This window comes from Siniperca chuatsi, linkage group LG23 (assembly GCF_020085105.1).
Source record: "Siniperca chuatsi isolate FFG_IHB_CAS linkage group LG23, ASM2008510v1, whole genome shotgun sequence".
Classification (NCBI taxonomy): domain Eukaryota; kingdom Metazoa; phylum Chordata; class Actinopteri; order Centrarchiformes; family Sinipercidae; genus Siniperca; species Siniperca chuatsi.
In genome coordinates this window covers 3,174,570-3,200,928 of record NC_058064.1, presented here as the reverse complement: position 1 = coordinate 3,200,928, position 26,359 = coordinate 3,174,570, and the positions used below count along the sequence as shown (strand labels likewise).

Here is a 26,359-nt window from a genome sequence, read left to right as displayed (position 1 = left end):
TCAGCAGTCTGTTATCAGGATGGATAAGTGATGATGAAGGAGAAGAAGCAGAAGAGAGGGAGTCAGATGGAGGGACAGAAAGATTGTTTTTTTTTTTTTCTCTAACTTCTCTGCTTTCAAACTGGCCTTGAGCTCAACCTGTCACTCATCAGGAAGACACACACACACACACACGTTGGACAATGAAATATTCATCAGTTGTAATGAATTATTGACGAGGGTTATGGTCTGTGGAGGTAGAGGCGGCAGGAAGAGATGAAGGGATGGAGGGAGGAGGGAAACTGTGTCAGCAGGTCCTTTAAAAAGTCGGGAAAAGTCTGAAATTGACAGTGGTGGAATGTAACTATAAGAACATATGAAGGGGTTATAAATAAAACAGTTTATACAAGTACAGCTGAAACGATTAGTCGATTAATCGACTTACAGAAAATAAATTTGCTGCTTTTCCTTTTAATAATTTTAATTTATTTTTCAAATAATTTTGAGGTTTGGACTGTTGGTTGGACACAACACGCATTGTGAAGATGTCACTTTGGGCTCTGGGTCATTGTGACAGCATTTCTCACTATTTTCAAAAAATATTTTTAAAAGCAGACTTTTTATTTTTATTTGATGTGATATCCAGTTCCAGGTACTTAACAACAACTGAACAAGGTTTTAAAAAGTCTTGATTTTGGCAACAGATGTCCTTACTCGAGTCTTTCTGTGTCCTCAGCTTGCCTCTGCGGTACTGGGTGAACATCCTGAGGAACCCCCACTTCATTGTCGACGTCCACGTGACGGAGGTGGTGGAGGCTTCACTGCATGTCATCTCTCAGACTTTCATGGATGCCTGCACCAAGACGGAGCACAAACTCAGCAGAGTCAGTTCACACAAATAAAGATCATACTAACTGTTTAGGTCTGGAAACGTTATGCTCTGTGAGTCTGAACCCCGATTCAGCTTGGATTTATTTCTCTAGGGGAGGTGGAGGGACAGTGTTTTAATCCCGTCCGGAGCGTGTATGTGGGTAATTTTTCACCCCCACCCCAGTAATAATTGCAGCCAAAATTGCCTACTGGCGAACTCGCTGGTCCTCCTGTAATTTAAATACTGTCTGGAGTGACATCCTTGCATTGTTAGCCTATATTTGTTTACATTTTGGCAAATTGGCACAATAAAAGTATGCCGAATTAGCTATTAGCAGTTCCTGTTTGCAGTGTAACCATGGACGTACAGACAACTATCACTGGATTCCTTTGATACTGAAGAAAACTTAAAAATGTGATGATTCTCAAGCAGGTTCTGAAGCGTCTTTTTTATGATTTCTAAGCGGATTTATGGTTGAGTGTATCTTTGAACAACATGTTCACAGGCAGACAGAAGTAAGATAGAAGTCTTTGTGGGACACACAGGAAGTCACTGCAGCAGACGAGGAGGCGGGCTGATGGAAACTGGCTGCAGCAGAAGAGTTAATTACAACACTTAATCACAAAATAAACCCTGGACTGTTGGAACATCAGACTGGTGATAATTAACAGTGCAGGAGAATCCCAGAGAGGATTTTCTCTGTAAAATGTCTTCACATGGAACAAAGTTTTGCTTTTTGGAAATGAAGACGATTCTGAGACACCTTTAAAAAGAACCAAAGATCTTTTATCTGTTTTTTTTCTCTCTGTCTCTAACTGCAGGACTCTCCCAGTAACAAGCTGCTCTATGCAAAAGAGATTTCCACGTACAAGAAGATGGTTGACGAGTGAGTTTGTTGTACTAAATATACAGAAAGTGAACAGATGTGTGTGTAATAGTATTTGGTAAGAACAGCTGGGCTGCATGTGGGTCCATCAGTTGGAGAGGTTTCCACTTGACAGCAAAAAGTCCAACTTATAAGACTGAAAATGATACAGATGGCAAAAACAGACAATATCGAAGCATGTTATTAAGTTTTAGATGTTGATGATCACTTGATATAATTTGATAAATTATTGGATCAGATGTTTTGACTGTTTCTGTGTTTTCCCCAGTTACTACAAGGGCATCAGACAGATGGTTCCAGTCAGTGACCAGGACATGAATACACACCTTGCTGAGGTGTCCAGGGTATGAAACACCTTCTGTGTGTGTGTGTTGTTACTCTAACTGTTGTGGTGTGCCTGAGATAGATAGATAGATAGATAGATAGATAGATAGATAGATAGATAGATAGATAGATAGATAGATAGATAGATAGATAGATAGATAGATACTCAAGTACTGTACTTTATGCTACTTTATACTTCAATTTCAATACATTTCAAAGGAAAATATTGTACTTTTTACTACACTACATTTACATATAGATTCTAGTTCCTTTAAAGATTAAGATTTTACATATAAACACATTATGATCTTATAAAATATGATGCATGATGTTAAAGATTAAACTACCCAACAGAATAAAAAATCAAATCTGCTCCACCTTGACCAACTACAGCAAGAAAATGCTGCTTACACATTAATGCATCAGTAATACAGTAATATAATATCCTGGTGAGCTTAAATAGTCTACCCTATAGAAAATAATACTACCAGCCACTCTGTCTTTAAATTACTTTAGTGTTTGAGTGCGTTCACAATCAGCTAAAGAATAGCTTTAAGCTTTAAGAATATATGTACGTTTGAGTTGTAATTATTACCATTGATGGGTCCATTGTGGATATACAGTATTATTGCTGCACTGCACTACTGCCAGGTGCATTACCTGTTTATGTTTTCTGATTAAAGCCTGAAATACAGCCAACATCAACGGAAACAAAACCAGTAAAGACTTTTAATCCTCAGATGAATTTGCTTTTTATGATCAGGAAATTTGTTTTCTTTGACTACCTGATGAACACAAACCTGACTAGCTAGAAGTTTATGGGGATTTTTGCTACTTTTTTTTAATCAATATTACAAATATTGCAGTTAAAAAAAATGGAAACATAGCTAGTGTCTACTTTTAATACGTAACCTTTGTTTCCACTTTGTAGCAACACACAGACAAGCTGAACACCCAGGTGGCCTTACATCAGCTGTACCAGTACGCCAGCAAGTACTATGACGTGGTGAGAAATGTCTTTCAATTTCAAAATGTTGTTGCGGACAGTTACATTTCTACTTCTTTTCGTCGTGAAGAATCCATGAGATACAACAGAAAAATAAATGCAGGATTTTTGTTATCAAAGTTATAGAAGTGCATTTTTATTATTTTTGCTGTTATTTTGGGCTGATATTGGTGTTTAAATCTTGGCCAAGTCAGCATCATCAACTTTCAATATGATCAAATGTTCCAGTTTAATTGATTAGCTAACAGATAGTTATTGTAAAACAAACACAATGCTGGCTGTCTGAGGGAAGATCTTAACTTGAACGTATTCTTGTAAATTAGATTTTGATCAGATTTAACACAAGTGAAAATAAATGTACGACTCCTTTTGGAGAGTTTCGGTATCCAGTGACTTAAAGGATAATTCTGGTTCATTACAATTTGAGCATCATTACTTATAACATGGCAACATCACTACGACAACAGGGAAAGAAACACAAGCAGTCAGACTGCTCAGTTTTCTTGCATAAATTCTGAAAATAAGATCCAAGTTGTAATAAAGCGTAATTATCTTTTAAACAGCAACTCCACATTAAATCTTCCATGGAGGAAAAGGATTTAAAGCTTGTGACATCACAGTTGGATGCGGTCCGGTGTGATTTGTTTCACTTGTGACCACACTCATCTGTGAGGTAGCATTGCGTAATATTGTGTCGTAAAGCGCTGTACTTCACAGGATGAGACAAAGCGTGCAGCAGCCACTAGATGGCAGCACAAGCAAGATTTTCAGCTTGGGTGTAGTTACTCACTGTAACTTTCTTTAATAAGAAAAAAAGGAAATTTGAAATTGTGTTATTGTATTCTTCAGATCATCCAGTCGCTGGACGAGGACCCAGCAGCCCAGAATAAACAGCTCACCCTCCGCCTCCAACAGATCGCTGCCGCCCTGGAGAACAAGGTCACTGACCTTTGACCTCTGACCTCATGGAGGGGTCAGGGGGAGGAGCTAATGGCTACTAAAACACAGGATGTTGTTTTCCATTTAAGGACTCAAAGGAGGACGAGCTCACAGACTCTACCGAATGTTGACCATGTAAGAACGGAAGTGGGAGGGGCTAGTGGAGACACAGGAAACTGTTGACCACATAAGGACTGAAGGGGGTTAAAATATGCCCAGAGTGGTGGAAACTGAAGTGCTGATATCTACAACAGTTATATGGCGTACTTCCACTTGGCATCCCAAAATAAATATCAAGGAGGGATGCAAAATGGCGACCGTAATATGGCTGCAGATGGGAGCTCTGTGAAATCAAAGGGTTATTTTTTTAATCGTAGTTAGGGCAGTTGGTTTGTGTAATCCTCGCACCTAGCTGTTTCTGTGTTTGGCTTCTCTACACCACAAATTTAAATTTTACCATATAAGGACTGATGAAAAAAGGTCCACACAAGGTATAAAGATTCAAGAATTTTGGATAATTGAAGAATATAAGTGAAGTAAGGACACATTACCAAATATTTTCTTTTTGCTACTCAGCCCTTTTGGAAGTTCGGATTGGAAGTACAGATGCTCCAGGATGCTTTGTGACCACTTTTTGCGTGTGTATGAACTGCGGATGTGAGGTGAATTTGCCTCTAACTCCTGATCTGAGGTCAGTTTTTCTGTCTCCATGCTAAACGGTAACCAGGAAATCTGATCCCTTGTCAGCAACAGAGAACAGTTATAGTCCTAAAGCATGAAAATGCTTTGATGAACTTTTACCTTCAAGCAAGCTCAAATAAAAATAATCGACCAATGAAAACCCACCACGGTACACACCACTGGCCAATCAGAGGTCTTGGTTTGTCTTGAAGGCACAACTGATGAGAGTGAAATCAGGGTACGATGAGTTGAATTAGTCCAAAAATCAAACCGCTACACAGACTTTTCTTGTATCATGGCCAAATGTTGTTTTTCATATCAGATTAGCTGCAGTGTGTGTTTCTATGCTGATGACAGTGTGCTGGTGACTCAAATCACAGCTGAATAATTTCACACCGTTTAGTTTATTATTATTCTTCATATGCAGACTTTAAGCAGAGGCTTTGCATTTCCATATACAACATGAAATTTATCTTTTGAATGGACTGACACCATGCCACTTAGTTTGTTCTTTTGTAAAGTGTTGATCAGGGTGGTCGATAATGTCATATCCTGTGTGTAAGTGTGTGTTCAATAGTTATCAACACCGTTGCCACTCTATTGCTGAAGACCAGCTTGTTTTTACTTTCTGTGAAAAATCATGACTGCTTAATCATGTGGTCTAAACAGCCAAACACTTTTATTGTTAAGTGTGATTTGATTTTTTTTTAATAATGTATAATTTCACTTCTTTTGCAATACTCCCTTCATATATAATGCTGCATTTTGTTTCCTACTTTTCTGTTTAACTGCACACAGGGAGGAAATGTGTCTTCTGAAGACAGGGTATCCATGGATCCTTCAAAAAGGCTTAAAATAAATCTAAAATTAAAGTGGTAAAGTGTTAAAAATGTATTAAATCCAGTTATAATAGGTCCCATTTGTCCATTGTCAATGTTCTTAGAGCTGCAAGATGACAAACAAATATGCATCCAATGCGACTAGACTATTAGACAGTTTTACTTCAATTGATTTCAGCAGGGTAATGCAGTCAGTATCAGTACTGCTTTCCAGGGAGTCTAAGGTACATACATTTAAATCACACACAAAAATCTGGATGTCTCCTAACAATTAATTGTTCTATATTTTTGTGCAAATAATTGTTACGCAGCACCTGCAAAGACTTTATGCATGTGCCTCCTGATGATTGCCTGCTCCTTATTCTGCCCATTAAATGTTTCATAATGTTCATGATGTTTGTTTAATCAGAAATAGGCTGGTTTAGTTTTATTTCTGGCTTGCTGCACAAACCCTGTCAGAAGAAATCTCCATTTTGTTAAACTGCATCATTAATGTCTCTCTAAAAGTCACCATTTTCAGGAATTATTTAAAACAATCCATAAAGCAGAGTGAGGGACAATATGTTTATGTCAACTGTTAATTAGAGAAATATGGGAGAAAAAACTAAATTCTGAATACATAAACCATATGATCATTTATATTGCCAACCACTCTGTACATGAGTGAATTGTGGACCAAGTTATTAGAAGATCTGCAACAGTCTTTGGGTTTAAGTGCCGTTACACCACTGAAGTGTAAATGAACTCATTTATCTTCTCCTATGCTACATATTAATCGTCACCATAGAATCATCTTATATCTACATTATTCTTTGCCTTCTGAGCCCAGATGATGTGCTTTATTAGTGCTTGAGTTAATGTCAAAGACTAAATATGCAGTTTGTAAGTTGGATGATGAAGCCCTTGCCTTCTGGGATAGAAGGATTTCTGCTACCGAAGTTGCTTTGTTTTTTGTTTTGGGGTTTTTCTGTGAAGTTGGATTTATTGATTCCGCTGAGGTTTCAAGTCTTACAAACTGCATCTTTAAATTCTGAAGCAATACGACCTTAAGGCTGGTGCTGTATCTTTGTACTTATGTCTCGAATTCCTTAAACTGTGGATGGACACACTGCAAGGTTCTGACCAGAATTTGGCACCACATGACCTCCAGATACAAAGACTGAAATAAACACATTTTAGCTTTTTTCTTTTTACTTCTCACAAGCTTTCTTGTGGGCATTTCCCTCTCAGAAATGTGTTTATGAAAGCCACTTTGGTGCCAAATAACTTCAAGAAATTATCATGTGTGTTGTAGTGTGTGTAATTCAAGGCTTGGACTGTCATTTGAGTTGTATGTTTGACGAGTGCAGTCAGAAATAAGGGGAACAAACAATTGTGTATTAAATAATCTGGTGGTACTTTTATAAAAAAAAAAAAACAGTTGAAATGTGAAACTTTCTTGGAGGTTGTTTTCAGTGCCAGTTCTGATGTTCAGATATCAGATGACTTTTCGCAAAATTTCACCAGCTTTTCAAAGCAAACTGCCACATTTGCTTTTGATGTTCAGATCTTTAAATCCTTCTGAGAGAATGTTGTTTCACATTGTGTTGCTGGCATAAGAGCTTAATCTCTACTCACTCTACAAATATAGTTTATTAACTGTAAAATATGAGACATCTGATTCTATGTGGAGAACAATATTTTACACAATTTATCTCTTAAAAACATCTCTATCTCTATTAATCGGCAAAACTAGCTTCTTTCTGCCTTCTTTTTGCCACCAGCGAGTGCCTTTAAGAGTAGAACTGAAAGTAGATTTGGAAGTAAAAGCCAAAAAAGGTGTCTAGAGGTACATACACGTTTATAGTAGGTTTGTGGTTCTTAACTAGAAAATCACAACGGAAAATGGGAGATGTTATAAAGTATTTTAGAGAGGGCAAGGTTGGTGCTGTCAAATGCTTTTAAAGCTTGTTGAAAAAACCAAACAAATTTAGGCTATCATGCCATCACTAATATCAACCATGTTGTTCAGGAATTCCAGTCCCAAAAGTCTGACAATTTCTGATAATCCAGACCCAGTGGATGTTGTAACCTGTCAGAAACCAGTCAGTAAGTTTTACTTCAGTGTCAGGCATAAATAAAAAAACATGACTAACACAGATAAAGTTCAGGTAAAATCTATTATACAGCTGGAGCCAGTTTCACCAGCTGTTTGTGAGTTCAAGCTTAGCCTAATTTTAACGTAAGCGTTTACGAAGTGGAGTTTTACACATCACTAAATTAAAACAGGTTGCACCACACAAACTAGTTCTTACGTAGAGATTGTTACTGCTAAATATTTACACCCACTAACTGTCAGGTGTAACTGTTATGTAGCTAACTGAACCAACTGACAAAGCTAACATTAGCATGCTAATATATGACCCGTTAAGACCCGTAGAGAGTACGGTCGATATATCTGAACTGAAATTTGATAAAGACTGTTTAATAATGTTGTAAATCTTGAAGATTTTTAATTACATTTCTCAAAAATAAGATACCTAAATAAGATACCTCAAATTATGAAACATGACGCCAATAACATTTGACTAAATGAGTAAATAATATCTGTTAGCTTAGCATAATCGGATATTTCCCTCTCATTCTAAACTGTATGAATACTAACTCTGAAACACATTTCTCCATGTATGCAGACGTAAAACAAATAACCTACAGTCACAAAATATATATCTGCTGCACCTCTAAAACTGTAATTTTTGGATGTTATGCTAGCTAGTGATGCTACAGTGACTACCTGTTTACATAATTAATTTGCTCTTGATTAGACAGCACTATAGGTTTCCTAGCAACTGATTGACACATTACTAAAGTCAGTGGTGCAACCCGATTTAGTAAATCACTAGTTCGAAATTAGCTAGTAGTTACTAAGAACTTAGGAAGGACTTTATGTTAAACTTAGTAAATGTATTATGAATAGCAGGTGCAACCTAGTCCTGGGGTCTAGCTTAATCTCCTAGCTAACCTCTGTTATGCTAGCTGCATCTGTAACTCAATGGGTTAAATTCATAATCACAACCGCCTGGCTATTAAGTTTATTTTACTTAAAGCAGAGATTGAGAGTGGTATCGATCTTCAATGTATGACCCAAGATGGCGGATAATTTCTGCCTCACTACCAACAGCTCTGCAGCAATTCATGTTGCCACATACTTCGTCATTTCATGCAGACGATTAAAATTAACTCACTCTTAAATAACGTACAAAATAAAGAAAATAGAAGCAAAAGAAAATATAGACTGATGCTTTTCCCTCTCCTCTACTTCACAGAAAAAATTGTCAACATTATGGTTAATTTAATTTACAAACCATTGACCTAGCATACTGGATTGTGAATTATGGATGGTGGAAAATTTGTTTGGCACAAAACTTGCGAAAAATGTTGGTTTAACTAACACGCAATTATGTTATCTGTATATTCCCCATGCTCCAGAACAGTTTAGTAAATATTAGAAGGATGTGACTTGCATATGTGGTCTTTGAGTGGTTTTCAGTGTAATGACTGGATGAAGGATCAGCACTGGGAACTGAGCCTTCACTGTAAGTAGATTTGTCCGCTATTTGAGGATCTGTGTGTTTTTAAGGATGTAAAACTGAAGCGTATTTGAAAAATATTGTTTTATGAGGCACAAGTAAACAATAGTTTTGAGAGGTTTTGAATGTTATACAGAAAATCGCCCACTGGTACTGATGTTTTTACCAACATCACAAGGGTTAAATGTGTTTATACCATTGTATAACAGTTTGTACATCAAATACAACTTTCTCATTGTTTATTCTTGTAACATCATTGTAGGAAACAAGTGGTTTGGATGGACTTTTGAAACAGACAGAAACAGCCCTATCAGTAACCAAGAACCAACTGGACTGGACTGGAGCCCAAATCAGTGACTCTTCTGAGGAAGTGGAGAAGTGGGCAGAAAATCCAGATCTAGGAAGTCCAAATATCCAATAAAATATGTTTACACAATGAAAAGTCTTCTTCTATTATTGTGGTGTCTTTCATTTTTCTTCTCCTGTCACAATGTGTCACAGTTATGATGTTGAGAACACAAGTGCATGATGATGAATAAAAACATGATCTTTGATTTTAAACATGTTTTTATATTAGTTTTTACCTTTTCTCCAGGGCTTGGAATCCCTGGACTTCAAGGTTAAATCAGGGTTAAATTTGGATTAAACTTTAGAGGAATAGTTTGATTTTGGGAAATTCTCTTTTCGCTTTACTGCAGAGAGTTAGATGAGGAGATCATGTCTGTGCGTTAAATATGGAGCTGGAGCTGGGAGGCGATTAGCCTAGCTTAGCATAAAGACTGAAAGCAGGGGGAAACAGCTAGCCCAGCGCTGTCCAAAGTTAAACAATACACCTTCCAACACCTCTAAAGCTCACTAACTAACACGATTTATGTCAACTTTACACACATGTAAAAACAATTTGTGGTTGTAGGGGAAGTCTCACACGCTATTTCTTTATGCTAAGCTAAGCTAATCGCCTCCTAACGAACAGATATGAGAGTGGCATCAATCATCTTGTCTAACTGTCCGAAAGAAGGCAAATAAATGTATCTCCTAATATGCTAAACTATTCCTTAAAAGTTTTTAGACGTCTTGGTTAGGACCTGCTTCACTTTGAAATATGATTATTTAAATGCTGTTAAAGAAAACAGACTAAAGAGATTCAGTGGATTCATCAGATTTCAGTGTCAATGTGCCACCTCATTTATTCATGCATTAGTGCTGTCTGGATGTTTCACAGCAGAAAACTGTGTTTAACTGTCAAACACACTGATACACCTCAGACAGCCTGAGGCAAGGACACACAGCATCCACAGAGTTTTACTCAGAGATGAGCCTCCTGTTTAGGATTCAGAGAAACTCTTCATTCAAGGATATCTGCTCGCACATCTCCCACTAAACTGCCAGAGACGCAGCTTTGCAAAACACTCGATTCAAATTCACAGGCGCTAACTGGTTACTCCATGAGGAAAATATATTATTAATGAATATTTGTTTTGAAACACAATTATCTTTTCATTGTGTCGAATTAGCATCACTAAGAGCTGCAGTGGAAAGAGAGGTTAGTCTCTGTCGAGTTCATGTATGAGGAAGAAAGAGACCAGAAGTGTTTTCCTGCTCTGAACAGATGATGATAATCTGATGGGAATTATTAAAAATAATAAAAAACATTAATTTACTCTTAGTTTTTTCTACAGAACTTCCCCCTGAAGTGGACAAAAGTGAAGATATTTCACCAACACGTCCTAAGTATTTGTTCTTTTACTTTTATTTCTGTTTCTGTTTTTACTACTTTGAAGTATTGTGTATTAGAGAAATGCTGATATTTACAGTTAACTGTGTTTAAATCTGACAGATCAACATTCGTTTTTACTCCAGTAAATCTTGACAATAACACTACTTTTTAAATCTGATTACCAGCCAGTAAATAATACATTATGTACTGGAGATAAATATGACAACACTGCCTCTCTGTGGTCTTAAAGAAGAACTACACTTTTAAACAGCAGCAGATTCAACATGCAGTAGGCTCAACTTTTCTTCTTCTGTCTTTTTCCATTTTCTCTTCTTCTGCCGCTCCTTAACTTCTGTCTTTAATCATAACATCTACTGTTCAAACTGAGCTTCACTTTTCTGCTTCTGACACATGAAGCTGAAACTGCTCAGACATCAGGGTAAAGTTGTAAATGGGTTAGACGGATGTGCAGTTTTACCTCGCACACCACCATTTAGATAAAGTGTTCTGTATTGATAAAGTGGCACAGAAGTCAATCAAATGATTAACAAGATGGCGGAATGTAAATTTTAAGTGCTGAGATCATGTGTTTGGTTTTAGCAGTTTAGGCCAAGTGACCTTATATGAGACAGTGTCTTAGCACAAAGGAAATGAATGACAAGAGTTGCTTCTGTTAAGACTGAAGGTGTCCGTCTGCTTGCAAAGAGGCGAAACTCGCTCAAAATAAGACAATTTCTTGCTGTGGTTTTGTGCTGATTGTCAATTAACCAGAAATGAAGACACACAACTAGTCTGGTGGGGTTTTTTTAAAGCTGATTCTCTACAGAACAAAACCCCCCTGTAAAACTACAACTTGTCATTTTTACTTTTCAGTTTTTATTCAGATTAAACAAATGAGATATAAATTGTTGATCAGTGAGCTTGAGATGTTCTGGTTGGTGGACTGTTTTTACCTTTGGACAGAGCCAGGCTTTGGAGTGAAATGTCTCCAGAGGGGGGCAGTATAGCGACATTTACAGAAGTGGACCAATTTTCTTTCTCACTGTAACAAAATGAGCAGCTTGAGGAAAAGTTAACTTTAAATTTGTTTAATAAATGTTGCACAAATAATATCAGTGTATAATCTTATGATGTATTTCTTCAGGAAATGGGAGAAATTGCCTCCAGGAAGAAAGGACAGCTCTTATTAGTAAGTACATCAGTGGTGGGTACTTAAGTACAAATTTGAGGTACTTGTGCTTTTCTGGAGTATTTTATTTCATACCACTTTATACTTCTACTTCACTACATTTCAGAGGGAAATACTGCACTTTTTACTCAACTACATTTATCTGACAGCTTTAGTTACTAGTTACTTTTCAGATTAAGATTATTCATGAAACACCCATGACACGGTTATAAAATTCAGTGTATTGTTAAAGATTAAACTTGTGTTTCCCAACTTTTTTGGGGCTTGTGAAGAAGCAGAGTCTGGTTTGGGCCCTTTGTCTCTGAGTTGTTTCACCAAAGAGACATTTCCCCTCTAAACTTATCAGATGGTTTTATTTAAATAACTGTTCAAGGCTCAAAGATTAGAGAAAAACCTGAAAATGAATATACATTTGTTTATCAAAAATGTGTTGTTTTTTTCTTCTTTCCTCTCCCATTAATCATCTCACGACCCCTCAGATTTATCTGGTGACCCTTTCGAGGGGCCCGACCCTTAGGTTGGGATCCACTGGACTAAACTAGCTAACTGTATATAAAGTAGTTAAAACTAGCTCCAGCTGGAGGGGCTACAACAGTAACATACTTCTTATACATTAATGTATTAACAATTTAATAATGTAATATATACTCTGATTAAAGGAAATAAAAATGTAATGCGACTACAGAATGGGGCTCCTCACACTTTGATTTCCTTTATAAATATATACAGTATTCAGTCTTATTGTTCTAGCTAAATACATTTAAACCAGAGTGAATCAATCAGCAAGTTTTAGCACAGAATACACAAGTCACAGAAATCCTCTGTTTTCAGTCCAAATAAATAACAGTCTCATGTTAACAGAAGTTAAACTTTATTCAGTTCACAGAAAATTCTCAACAGAAAATATTAGAGATCTCATATATTTATCTTGTTATTTAAAGAGCTCATAGAAGAGTATAAATAAACTTGAGCATCTTAAATAAATGTATAATAAATAATAATGTTGGGTAACACTTCAGTTTATGGGCCGTGATTTCCTTCTAATTTGCAAATAATTTCTTTGGGAGTTTCCTGGAAGGAACGATGTCTTTGGTGCTAATTATGAAAAAAAAAAAAAACAGTGTTCAATTGGTGCAGTTATGGTTGATTGCCAGTTTAACCTGGATAATCTTTTAGTCAGTGCACAGCAGGGCAAGCAAACAAATCAAATAAAGGATACATTTTCTAATAATAAATTCATCAATGAAGATTTAAAAGGACATTTTTCTTTCCAGGAAAGAAAGGAAAACCCGTCGTGCTGCCCCAAATGCTCACTAGTGCACCAAATGTGGATTAATCCACCGTTGAAAATAGTCCCCAACAAATGCGCTATTTCCTCCCGTTTTGCTTCAAAAACTTTTCAAGCCAAAATGCCGAACATTTAGCAGTTGCAACTTCTCAAATATGACGTTTTGCTACTTTTTCCCGTTTTATATCTGTAAACTAAATTTGGGTTTTGGGCTGTTGTTCAGACAAAACAAGCTATTTGAATACATCACCTCAGACTCTCCTACTGGGCTTTTTTTTTTTTACCATTTTCTGACTATAGCAGACGAAACGATTAATTGAGAAAATAGGCAAATTAATCGATAATGAAAATAATAGTTTCAGCAGCAGTTTTCAGCCCTACTTAAACTACAGTACCCAGCTGTTTTAGAAAATTACAGAGCCTGTGAGTCGTTTTTAAAGATTTCCATCCTCAGTAGGAACCAATGGGCTTGGGGCAGAGAGCCACAGACAGGGTAGGGAAGTGAGAAAGTATTGAGAGATGGACTAAAACATTGTTGGTTTTGGTCTGTTCATGGGGGTTGTTGACAATAATACAAATGTAGAATAATGCCAGCCACACCAGCTTCCCGAAAAGAGAGACAGAGACTAAGAGAAAAAGAAAGCGTGGACATGTGCCTATGGACAGAAGCAGAGAAGTGAAGCTAAAACATGAACCCAAACATTTAATTTGGTAATTATTCAATGGAATTCTATGGTTGTTGTGAAGTGTATGGAATTAAACTGTGAACTGAAGTCTCACCAGTGATAATCCTGTAGCAGCTGTCTCATATGAGTGGGGCCAATTTGGATTGAACACGTGTTCAGGAGACCTTCGTCATACATGTATCTGCTGTATAAAAGGGGCATCAATGTGAGGACAGACTGGGCGTCTCAGCTGAGGTAGGTGAGGACAGACTGGGCGTCTCAGCTGAGGTAGGTGAGGACGACAGACTGGATAGGTAGCCTGCAGACCGGACACAGCTTGTTCCTCTTCTTCAGCTTCCTGGCACAGACGTAGCAGGACATTAGGTGTCCGGTTCGTCCGTGGACGATGCAGCCGTTCTTTGGCCGGGACTGACAGATGAGACAGGGGTCCAGGCACGAGTCCGGCAGCCGCCACTCCGCCGACATGCTGCGCTCCAGCTCGGGGACCACCGGAGGAGGTGGAGGTGGAGGAGGATCGGTGGGGGAAGACGGGAGAAGCTCCTGGGAGTCAATGGAGGAGGAGTAGGAGGAGGAGGGCTGGGAGTCAGGAGTCCAGAGCTTCTGCTGGGAGGAGGAGGAGGAGGAGGAGGAAGAGGAAGGCTGGGAGGATGAGAGGAGATCCTGGGAGTTGGGAGCAGAGGAGGTGGAGTCAGACAGACACTGCGACAGGAGGGGAGGAGTTTTTGCTCTTTTCCCATCTGGAACATCGACTCCTTCATTCTCTTCGACATCAGAACCTTCAGGAGACACAATCAATCAATCAATCAATCAATCAATCAATCATAGTAAAAATACTGGTTATTAGAAACAAAGACAGTGAGACAAAATGGAGTGCATGATTTGAGCCAGAGCGTACCATTGTGTTACACAGAAAACATAAAATGTCCTGTCACTACAACCTCTATCAAAGCTGTTAGCAGGCTAATCGTTTAGATTTTATACGCTGTATCAACATTTATATCGTAATTTGCTGTGCAAATCAAAATCAAACCAAATGTAATGCTTTTTAAGACCTCAACAAAGAAAATCTAATAACGTTTCCACAGCAGAACAAACGTGCATTAGGGTTTTAAATCTATCACAATACTAATATGGATTTACTTCCCCAATATTGATATGTGTCTCCATATAACAAACATATGCAAAATCATGTGAAATTATCAAAATATAATAATCAAAAGTTGAATGCAATGAACTGTGTTCCACTGTTATGTGTTACATGAAACTAAACTTTCACACATCTAAAACAAAACCTTGCATAACAATATTGTTGCCCAGTCCTGGTGCTCATAAATACAGACAGGGCGGTCAAACCACCTCAGTCTGAGACTGAACCCACACAAGTCCAAGTCAAGAAATAAGCCTGAAACTAATTGAAGACCGGGGCCAACAAAAACAATCACCAGGCAGGACAACAGTCCTATTCCAAGCCTAAGCTTTAAATATGATATTACCTTAAAAATAACTTAAGACAATACACTCGATTTAAACATTCAGGATTAGGAAATCATCAGTGCAGTGACCCCCTATAAAAGTACTATTTCACCTCCTCCCAGACAACCCTGGCTCAAACACTGAGACCGGGACAAAAATCTACCTGGAGCTTCTTTGGCTGCTGATTGGTCAGTTGGCTTTGGGGGCAAGACTTTAGGACTGGAGGAGGCGGACTTTGTTATATCAAAGGGCACCTCAGGCAGCCAATCCTGGCGCAGCGTCCAGCAGCGGAGACAGTTTCTGGGGAGAGGGGGGTTCAACTCGTCACACTTCGCACACCGCCAGTAGTCCTGAGAGAGAAACACACACAGTTAGACCTCTACAACAAGTGTGTGTTTGCTTTATATGTGTGTTTGCTTGTAGACTCACAGCTTCTGTGATCTCTGTGTCTTCATCAAAGGAGTCGTCATCCTCTGCCTCGAAGATGGTGACCTCATATACCTGAGCACAGACAGGTTGACAGGTAAAAAGAGGGGCTGGGTTTACAGATATACCAAAGTGATACTTTTAGTTCAGTACCGTACATGTTTGGCTGGGAAATTATGAAAACATCTTATTGAGGTACAGCAGAAATTCTTCATTCTAAAATAAATGATAAATATTAGCAAGTCTAATTCTGTCACAGTAGTAAAAGATAAGTCTACTTATTCTGTATTTTATCAACAAATCCCATGAAAAGACCAAAACCAACATTGTGTTAGTTCGTCTCTCAATACTTTCTGACTTCCTGTCTGTGGCTCTCAGCTCCGAGCCCATTGGTTCCTATTGAAGTCTTCTTAAAATCTTTATAAAAAAAAAAAAAAAAAAAAAAAAAAAAAAAAACAACTCACAAATATGTAGTTTCATTTAAAAAAAAAAAAAGGCTCAGTAATTTCCTCAAACAGCTGCTCGCTGTAGTTTTTAATCAAACAAACAGAAATAGTGCATTTGTTGGGGACTATTTTCAGCGGCGGATGAATCCACATGTGGTACTCTAGTGAGTGTTTGGGGCAGCAGGACAGTGTGTGTGGGACTGAGTCAGAATAAAGTACAGTGTGTGTGTTCATGGTGATGAAGGAACATGTCACCCAGTGCAACAGAGCGGCTCGCTGATGTGTTTTAATAGTTTCTGGACAACAATGAAGCTCTATGACTCAGAGGAAGAAGATATATTAGGCTGTGATTCACACACAATACTTGTTAGTAGATACATTCATTGTTGGTTTCATTGGGATTTGCTGATAATAAAAACAACAATACAGAATATCACCAGACTTATTCTTTAGTGGTCGGGGAGTTTACCTGGTCATCTGCAGACAGAGAGGCATCATCTTCATTGTAGTCATCAGACGCGACGGACTCGACCTCAAACTCGACACTGAAGTTGTCACTGTCTGAGTCTGAGGCTGCAACCGTGACCTCTGACCTCCCAGACTAAACACACACACACACACACACACACGGTCTGCATTATAAACCAATACAACAATTCTAGATTAATAAAATAAAAGCCAAGGTGTGTTAGTGTGTGTGTTTGTGTGTGTATAACACTCACCGTGCTGTGTGAGTCGGATGATTGGCTGCTGTTTCTGTCCCGCACACTTGCCAGACCACCAATCACACACCAGGACAGGCTGTCATCAAAGGTCAAGGAGTAGCTGTCAGACCTCCTCCTCTTCCTACCTTCTTCTTCCTCTTCCTCCTCTGACTCCCCCCCATCTTCATCATCCTCTACACTGTGGGAGGGTCCTGAGGAGATCAGGTGGGTGGAGTTTAAGTCACCACATCACAGGTTTGTTTAGGAGCTCTAATGAGGTGGCGGCGCCTCAGAGGAGAAACTCACCTGGGTCACTGCTCCTGCGGCTCCTCCTCCTCCTCCTTCCCCTTCTCCTCCTGTCTGGCGATGAAGAGCGACTTTCTGAATCTGCCTCCTAAAAACACAAGCACACATTTGGATTTTGAACTCAGTCTCCCACTTTGTATTGTTTTTTAAAAGTATTGTTTATAACTGAATAAACATTCAAGCTCTTGGTGAACTTTCTTGTATCGGGAGAAGATCACCAGACTCCCTTAAAAAATCTGGGAGTTTTGTTTTGCCTTGCTTTTTTCCATTATAAGCTGTGTAAGACACGATGTGCTACGTGCTCTTCAGTGTTATTTTCTTTTACTAAATTCAGAATTAAAAGTAATTGATCAAGTTTCAGTTATTAAAAAAAAAAAACCCAAACTATCTCTGCATTATGATTCCTGCAGTTTGCTGCTGTTCCAGCGTAAACATTACTTTACACTGCTCCTTGGCATTCTTCATCATTCTTCAATGATTGTTCATAGGAAATGAAATTCTAAAATCTGTCATGAAATTAACCTAAATGTAGTGTGTGTACTGTGTGCTCAAAACAGAAACAAATACTACAATTATGTCTGATAAGCTCTGTAAAATAATTTTAATGCAGTGCAACATCAATATTTCCCAGCTGTATTATAAGGCTGTGTGTGTGTGTGTGTGAGAGAGAGTGTGTGTGTGTGTCTTACCTCTGTCCCTTTATCTGTCTGACTGTTACTGTGCGGTTCACTCAAGCTTGGCAGTGACTCTAAGGAAGATCGAGAAAGACGGGTTAGTTTTGTCTGAATCTGAGCAGCAGGCAAGAGAACGAGGAGATGGAAAAAGAGAAGGTGAGGAGAAGAAAGGAGGTGGAGGAGGAGGAGGAGGAAGCTAAGAAGACAGAAAAAGAAGAGCAGAAACACATGAGGAGGAGGAGGTGCATCAAGGAGCTCAATGGCAGAGAGGAAGATAGGGGGAGAAAGATGGATTCAGCCGAAGAGAAAGAAGAGCAGTTCTACCTTGGCTCTTCACGGCCACCAGGTTCTTGGTGATCATAGCAAACAGAACTCTGAAACACAAACATATCATCGTTACCTCACTGGCAAAGCCAAATACATAGCAACACACCAAATACATATAATATTTATTATATTTTATATATTATACGCTATATTGCTGTACTATATATTATGTTATACCATATTACTACATTTCACCTTATATTTTATATCCCATACTGTACTATATTATGTTAATATGTTAAACTGTTTTATTACATAATGTACTACATCATATTTCTATATTAATGCAGACAAGTTTAATTACTTAATCATATTATATACTCTGGTGTTTGCTGTTACAGTAGATGGTATCATATTACTCAACATATACTATACTGTGCTGACTTTGCAGCTACTAAACACACCACTATGTAAATTAGCTTGGGACGGTACTGCACTATTAGTTTAAGAACAACACTGGTTGTGGGTACTGTGTATATGTATACTGCTTGCCTTGTAATTTTCAGTTTATTGGTCTTGTATAGTTTCTATTTTTTTCTATTCTTATTTTATATACTTCTAACTATCTTTTACCTCAATTTATCTGTACTTACTTCTGTCCTTGTCCTGCTGCTACACTTGAATTTCCCCTCTGGGGTGTATATTATATTATCTTATAAAAAGGTTTTTGTTTTCTTTTTTATGTTTAAATCCTTACAAAGTAAGTACAAAATACAATGCTTTACATTACTGACAGAAACTTCCCTTTAAGTCAGTTGATATCATTGCAGAGCAGAACCAAACACAGTGACAATCCATCTAAATAACCAAGTAATGATCTTCTTCCTCTGTGTGTGTGTGTGTGTGTGTGTGTGTGTGTGTGTCTCACCGTGGCTCTTTAACAGAGAAGCTGTCGACTCCCAGCACCCGCCCCAGTGCATCCTGGGAGCAGTGGACGATGTGCTGCTGCTTCTGGTCATACAGCTGCTTCTGGATGATGTACTGGCCCAGGTAGAACATCACCTGCAGGAAGACCATCACAGATGCATCATGGGAGAAATGCAAACACCAGAGACAGCAGCCAATCAGCTCCTGACACCAAACAGGTTACAAAAAACATCAAATAACAACTAACCACTGACAGACACACAGTCATGCTGTACCTCCTTCATGGTGAAAACATCTTTAGTGGCTCCTGCATGTTGCAGCAAAGAACCGAACTCTAACTTTGGTCTGACCTAAACGCACACAAACAGGAAAACGTTAAGTCAGTTAACAGTCAGTTAATAGCCAGTAAAGAAGTCAGTAACTAGTAGTTGCTCTCACCAGTTTGTTCTCGTCAGCCGCGTCGGTGTTGAGCTCCCTGTCAGCTGACATAGTGACGCTGATAGTCTCTGCACACAAACAGGTTGTACACACACACACACACACACACACACATATAATGCCACATAGAAAACAATTTAATACCTGTTTCATGATCTACTGTCCAAAGTATGAAAGTATGATGGAAAACCAGTGGGGATGATATTTTTTTCAGTACTTCCCAACAGTATAGAATAATAATCACTAATGATATAATTAATTAACGCAACCTGGACCCAGGCAAGTGGTAGAAAATGTATGTATGGATTAACCAATTAAAAATGATAAATTCTTTTAAGTGTTTGCTAAAAAAGGATTGAACAGCCTCCTGCAGCACAATCCACCGTCGCAACACTCCCACTTTTAGTTTATAGGCGTGTGACGTCTCCCGACATTATAAAATATATTATAACTAAAATGAGAAAATATTTGAGATTTTTGTTCTTTAATCAATACCCTTGAATACCCTTTTTTTTTTTTTTTTAGGGAGGAAACTGACTTTTTCAAGACCTGTTAGCTAATGTTAGCAAACTTTACATAGATATTGCGTAACTGACATTATTGAGTTAGTTTGCTGTCTTTCTATGCTACTGTGAACAAGAAGTAAAGCTGTTGACTTCTTACACATCCAGCAGACACACAACAACATTAGCAATTATTGGAGTCATATTTCTGGCTACCTAAAGAATGTAATATTCACTCTCCTTGTAGCTCTGTTTTGGTTTCTACCAACTCCTGAGAAAAATAGCCAGTTCTTTAGCTGCTAAATGCTCCACTACGTTCACCAGCTAGTTGCTAACTTTGTCTGTCTGCCATTAGTGCTGGACAGGTACTGTACATTGGGTTTATCAGAGTTTTTTGCTGAAACCTGCTCCACTTATTGGATCTGAATCCCTTCAAATTGCTTACAGGATCTTATGAGGTTTACCTTTCAACTCTTGCAAGTAACTACAGGTCAAAATAACTACAACCCAAAGATGTCTAATCACCTTCTGCTAGCAGAAAAACTTCAGTTTTTAGTGGCAGCCTAATTACTGTTCATTAATCCTAATCATAATTAATGTTAATTTGATTAAATGTATGACACAATTAAAGCCTACTGTACTTCACCAGCTACTTACTCCAAATACTGATTCTGAACTATTAAAGTTAATCAGATAAAAATGTTGACATGATATGAATCATATCAATTTAAGATGATATATACATTTTCTGGTTACCAACTATATATATTCAGTTTAACTTTGCTGTTTGATTGCGTTGCGTTACACTGAGAGGTGTTTCTACTACTTAGTCAGCCCTGGCCGATATAAATGGGGTCGATAAAATATTATAAATACCACTAAGTATAAAGCCATAGCACTACAAACTACAGCCTCCAAAATTACCATGAAGTAGAAGCTACACGCCCCCCAAAACAGTTTCAACAAAAACAGAACATAATAACCTTCATGATGAGCCCTTTAGTCTTAAAACCTAGACTTTTAAGACTTATCTTTTCAGCCAAGCTTATACTAATGAAGTTTTATGCGTGTTTTCTCTATGTGAAGTGTCTTTGGCGTATCGCAATTGACAGAAAACAAAGCAACTATTTTGACAATCAGTTAATCTTTAAAGTAATAACAAGAATTAAATTCCAATTCAAGTTATTAAAAAGTTCAGTGCAATAAACTGTGCTCCACTGTTATGCATGGTCCCTAAAACTCTCCACATGTGTAAAACTAATACTTAAACCACTCATTTTGTTCGTTTTTAATTAATTTTCTTGGAATCGCTAATTTACAACACAACTGTGTAAAACATGAACAAGATATGATCATAATGTGATTCAGTCACTTAGCACAAACAGTTAAATACAGTATTGTTCAAAATAATAGCAGTACAATGTGACTAACCAGAATAATCAAGGTTTTTAGTATATTTTTTATTGCTACGTGGCAAACAAGTTACCAGTAGGTTCAGTAGATTCTCAGAAAACAAACAAGACCCAGCATTCATGATATGCACGCTCTTAAGGCTGTGCAATTGGGGTATTAGTTGAAAGGGGTGTGTTCAAAAAAAAATAGCAGTGTCTACCTTTGACTGTACAAACTCAAAACTATTTTGTACAAAAAAATTTTTCTGGGATTTAGCAATCCTGTGAATCACTAAACTAATATTTAGTTGTATGACCACAGTTTTTAAAACTGCTTGACATCTGTGTGGCATGGAGTCAACCAACTTGTGGCACCTCTCAGCTGTTATTCCACTCCATGATTCTTTAACAACATTCCACAATTCATTCACATTTCTTGGTTTTGCTTCAGAAACAGCATTTTTGATATCACCCCACAAGTTCTCAATTGGATTAAGGTCTGGAGATTGGGCTGGCCACTCCATAACATTAATTTTGTTGGTTTGGAACCAAGACTTTGCCCGTTTACTAGTGTGTTTTGGGTCATTGTCTTGTTGAAACAACCATTTCAAGGGCATGTCCTCTTCAGCATAGGGCAACATGACCTCTTCAAGTATTTTAACATATGCAAACTGATCCATGATCCCTGGTATGCGATAAATAGGCCCAACACCATAGTAGGAGAAACATGCCCATATCATGATGCTTGCACCTCCATGCTTCACTGTCTTCACTGTGTACTGTGGCTTGAATTCAGAGTTTGGGGTCGTCTCACAAACTGCCTGTGGCCCTTGGACCCAAAAAGAACTATTTTGCTCTCATCAGTCCACAAAATGTTCCTCCATTTCTCTTTAGGCCAGTTGATGTGTTCTTTGGCAAATTGTAACCTCTTCTGCACATGCCTTTTTTTAACAGAGGGACTTTGCGGGGATTCTTGAAAATAGATTAGCTTCACACAGACGTCTTCTAACTGTCACAGTACTTACAGGTAACTCCAGACTGTCTTTGATCATCCTGGAGGTGATCATTGGCTGAGCCTTTGCCATTCTGGTTATTCTTCTATCCATTTTGATGGTTGTCTTCCGTTTTCTTCCACGTCTCTCTGGTTTTGCTCTCCATTTTAAGGCATTGGAGATCATTTTAGCTGAACAGCCTATCATTTTTGCACCTCTTTATAGGTTTTCCCCTCTCCAATCAACTTTTTAATCAAAGTACGCTGTTCTTCTGAACAATGTCTTGAACGACCCATTTTCCTCAGCTTTCAAATGCATGTTCAACAAGTGTTGGCTTCATCCTTAAATAGGGGCCACCTGATTCACACCTGTTTCTTCACAAAATTGATGACCTCAGTGATTGAATGCCACACTGCTATTTTTTTGAACACACCCCTTTCAACTAATTCAACTAATACCCCAATTGCACAGCCTTAAGAGCGTGCATATCATGAATGCTGGGTCTCATTTGTTTTCTGAGAATCTACTGAACCTACTGGTAACTTGTTTGCCACGTAGCAATAAAAAATATACTAAAAACCTTGATTATTCTGGTTAGTCACATTGTACTGCTATTATTTTGAACAATACTGTATGTCAGTTATTAATTAGTCTTACTACTAGTATATAGTTATTCATCATGTACACAGTGTTTTGGATATAAATTAAAGTCTTACCAGTATATACAGAGTAGAAAGTATCAGCTGTCCATCCTGTGCAAAAAAATTGATAAAGTGCAGTCAGAGTGGAGCAGAGAGGAGCTGCAGCTTCTTATAGACCTGCTCAGACATGTCAGGACTAGACCAGCCTAGATGGCCTGGCCTAGCCTAACTGGGGCCTAACAGGGCCACTCAGGGCTGAGTCAGCAGCAGTGTGTATGTTCATGTTCAAACTGACTGTACCAGCTGATTTCATTGCATAGCTCTGTGTAGACATGCCGGGACTAGTCCAAAATGACTCAACCTTGTCAAAATTAGATAACATGCTAACCAGGCTAAAGATAGTCACACTAACCAATGGTAACCAGGGCCAAATCATGGATGTGACACTGGCCTGGCCTCAGTGTGTTTCCACAGCAGGACTGTCCTCAGGTTTTAATGAAAATGGAGAAGTGGATAAAAATCCAACCTGGCATATTTTCCCCATATGATTTATTTGGGCACCCCATCAAATTAAATTTAGCTTTTTAATAGTGTGTTTTTTTTCTAAAAGCCTGCCTGGAAATGTGACTTATGACTTTTGTTCATGAAATATTAAAGACAAATTTAGAAGTATTACAATTTTTTTCTCGAAAAATTACAACTTCATTTTTGAAATATTGTGACTGTTTTTCTGGCAAAAAATACAACTTTAATCACGAAATGTTATGACTTTTTAATCTCAAAATATTGCTTTGTTATTGTAATATTAATGACTTAATTCTCAAAATCTCTGATAGTTGTTTTCCTAACAGGGGCACTGATAGTCCATCGTATTACAAAACATCAACATTTTCTCTGCTCACTTTTTAAGACTGTTTTCTTTTCTAAAACTCTGCCTGGAAATAGATTTCAAACTCCAGACTGACTGCAAAGTCTGCAAGAGTAGTGGATTCATGTGCAATCAAACTGATTGGAAAAATTACTTCTTTAATGTATAATATCAGAGACTGAAATATTTTAAGACTTAAAACTATATATATATCTAAAAGAAATCATCATGTTAGCCTAATATGGCCTTTCAGAATTAAGGGAAAAGGGAATATTTTAGAGAAACAAAGGGAGACAGGAGAGATCAAACATATAATTAGATTATCAGAAAATAAAATTAGCTTTGAGTTTCTGTGTTCTACTTTTCTCTAATGATGTGGGAGGCAGTAAGACCCCCTTTAAACTACAAACAGCAGCAGACAGACTGACAGTGCAGAATATCCTGACCTGGAGGCTGTGTGTGTGGCCACTTCACATGACCAAAGGACATCTGACAAAACAACTAATACAATCATGAATAAAAAGAGGATTAAAATGTATGAATAATGAAAAGAGATGAGTTAAAAACAATGCTACAATAAGGCTGTGTGATACATTATTTATAAATTACAAACAAAAACAGCAGCCACCTCTTCTTCCCATTTAGACTGTGGAATCTCTGTATATGCTTCAAATTAATAAAACTTAATGTGCTGTGTAAAATGCATTCAAACTCAGGAGTGAGACTTCACACTAAGCTGGCCTAAACACATATTGGAGCTTAAACTAAAATTTATATTGTTCTTCTCATCTAATTCGCAGTGAGACAGCAAAGAGGCACGTTTCCCAAAATATGTTTTTGGTTTTTTTTTTTAAAGGATCTGCGCACAATCTGCCCAGGCTCAACCCACACTGGTCAGCCTTGTTTGGCCCAGTTTGGCCCTTCAGTGTGAAAGTGTCTGGGCAGAGGTCTGAGTGACTGAACAGAAAGAATGACTTGTTCACAGACAGCTGACAAACAGCATGAGTCAGCTGCTGAGCAGTTACCATTACAACACAAACACGTAGTGAAAATATGCCCGGACTTGTCCCTCTCTCTCTCTCTCTCTCTCTCTCTCTCTCTCTGACTTTCTATTTCACAGAAACGGATCTGTGTGAGGCAGATTAAACTCTTTCATCATCTCAGGATACATTATCAAACGTTAACGTACATCAACGGAAGATTAATGAGCAGACAGGCTTAAAAACTAGCGCAACTTAAATAACAGAGGTTAAACATTTCGCTTTCACACTAGTGTACAGTCTGAGGGTAGTGATGCTAAACTTTTGTCTGCTGATTTCATGTGGCAGCTCTCTTTTGGGTAAATTTAATTAAAAGTAAGTGTTTGTTACGGCTGTATGTGTTAGCTAGTGTTTAACGCTTATGGCAATATAACAGCCACGAGTTAGCATGCAAAACAATAGCATGTCTGCCTAAAAGCAAACCGAAAATATCTACTACTCTTGTATATTAGCCAGCAGGCTAAAAACACACTACTCACTTCTAACTTAACGTTAGTTAAGCACAACATTCACGTCAATGTACAGAATCAGAATCACCCCACATTAAATGCAAAAGCAGCTGTGTCACAACAGTTAAATATAAGTTAGTTAACATTAGCTAACTTACAAAAACTTGAAAAGAAGCTTAACGCTAACTTACCTCACGTAAAACAATTTAGCTAACCATATATATGACTATTCCGCCATAAAGCCGTGATTAAAACCTGTAACGGTGGTGAATTTGAGATTTTCAAGCTTAATGAAATGTATTCAGCCTTTTTGTTTTTCCGTAACCTCGTTAACAGAGAGGCCAGCATGGGGGAACAGTGGCCGCGTCCTTGCTCCTCGGTCCAGGTCTACTCAGTCAAGAAAACACGAGGTTCCGCGGCCTGCTAGCACGCTGCTGCTAACCACCTGCTAAATCTGCTATTGTTACAGCACTAAACCCTGGCGTAATTGAATTTAACCACTGTTTACCTACCTTGTTAGTTACTCTTGATTAAATAATGTCCCACAACAGCGTTAATCTTCCAGTTTACCGGATAGCTACTAATAGCTGCTAACTACGAATAGTCGATCTGTTTTGTTTACTGTTCAGTTGTTCCTTCAGACACTTGTGGCGCTCCTACAGGCCGAAACCTGACACTGCACCCAGAGCTCAGGCTAATGCTAACTTTCTTTTTTCCTCTAGTTAGTCAACTTTAAGTGTCAACATATATGGAATTGACCTTAAAAATATTTAATAAGTTTTAAATAATAATTATATATATATATATATATATATATATATATATATATATATATATATA

At 37.9% G+C, this 26,359-nt stretch overlaps 2 protein-coding genes across 10 annotated transcripts in view; one reads left to right on the top strand and one right to left on the bottom strand.

The window, feature by feature from the left end:
• The window catches only part of LOC122871541 (plexin-B2-like), a 190,400-nt gene extending 184,486 nt beyond the window's left edge, over positions 1–5,914 (top strand). For all 3 annotated transcript variants that reach the window (XM_044186763.1, XM_044186761.1, XM_044186762.1), the window contains 5 exons: positions 716–863; positions 1,672–1,736; positions 2,005–2,080; positions 2,992–3,066; positions 3,916–5,914. In XM_044186763.1, coding sequence (XP_044042698.1) covers positions 716–863; positions 1,672–1,736; positions 2,005–2,080; positions 2,992–3,066; positions 3,916–4,020 — 469 coding nt within the window. In that variant the 3' untranslated portion in view covers positions 4,021–5,914. The remainder of the gene's footprint in view (positions 1–715; positions 864–1,671; positions 1,737–2,004; positions 2,081–2,991; positions 3,067–3,915) is intronic.
• On the bottom strand, positions 695–26,185 carry mdm2 (MDM2 proto-oncogene). Of its 7 annotated transcripts, none has more exons than XR_006376904.1 (14): positions 26,032–26,185; positions 23,238–23,273; positions 19,636–19,703; positions 19,473–19,547; positions 19,199–19,332; positions 18,328–18,377; positions 18,019–18,077; positions 17,330–17,417; positions 17,042–17,235; positions 16,789–16,920; positions 15,877–15,948; positions 15,611–15,797; positions 14,069–14,750; positions 695–832 (listed from the first exon to the last, which is right to left on the bottom strand). XR_006376904.1 is itself a non-coding variant. In XM_044186764.1 (13 exons), exons 3-13 carry the CDS (start codon positions 19,684–19,686, stop codon positions 14,233–14,235), a joined length of 1,560 nt encoding a protein of 519 aa, XP_044042699.1. In that variant the 5' UTR covers positions 19,687–19,703; positions 23,238–23,273; positions 26,032–26,185; the 3' UTR covers positions 12,855–14,232. The 7 variants fall into 7 exon arrangements, 5 of the variants coding, with proteins under 5 accessions (XP_044042699.1, XP_044042701.1, XP_044042702.1 ...); XR_006376903.1 differs by lacking the exon at positions 695–832 and adding an exon at positions 12,855–13,944; XM_044186764.1 differs by lacking the exon at positions 695–832 and having other exon boundaries at positions 12,855–14,750.
• Positions 26,186–26,359: the final 174 nt, after the last annotated feature.

Coding starts and splice junctions, on each gene's coding strand:
- mdm2 (XM_044186764.1), bottom strand. CDS start 19,686: ATGTCAGCTGACAGGGAGCTCAACACCGACGCGGCTGACGAGAACAAA. Junction 17,236..17,329: donor CCGCAGGAGCAGTGACCCAG/GTGAGTTTCTCC, acceptor TGATCTCCTCAG/GACCCTCCCACAGTGTAGAG. Junction 15,798..15,876: donor ACACAGAGATCACAGAAGCT/GTGAGTCTACAA, acceptor TTTCTCTCTCAG/GACTACTGGCGGTGTGCGAA.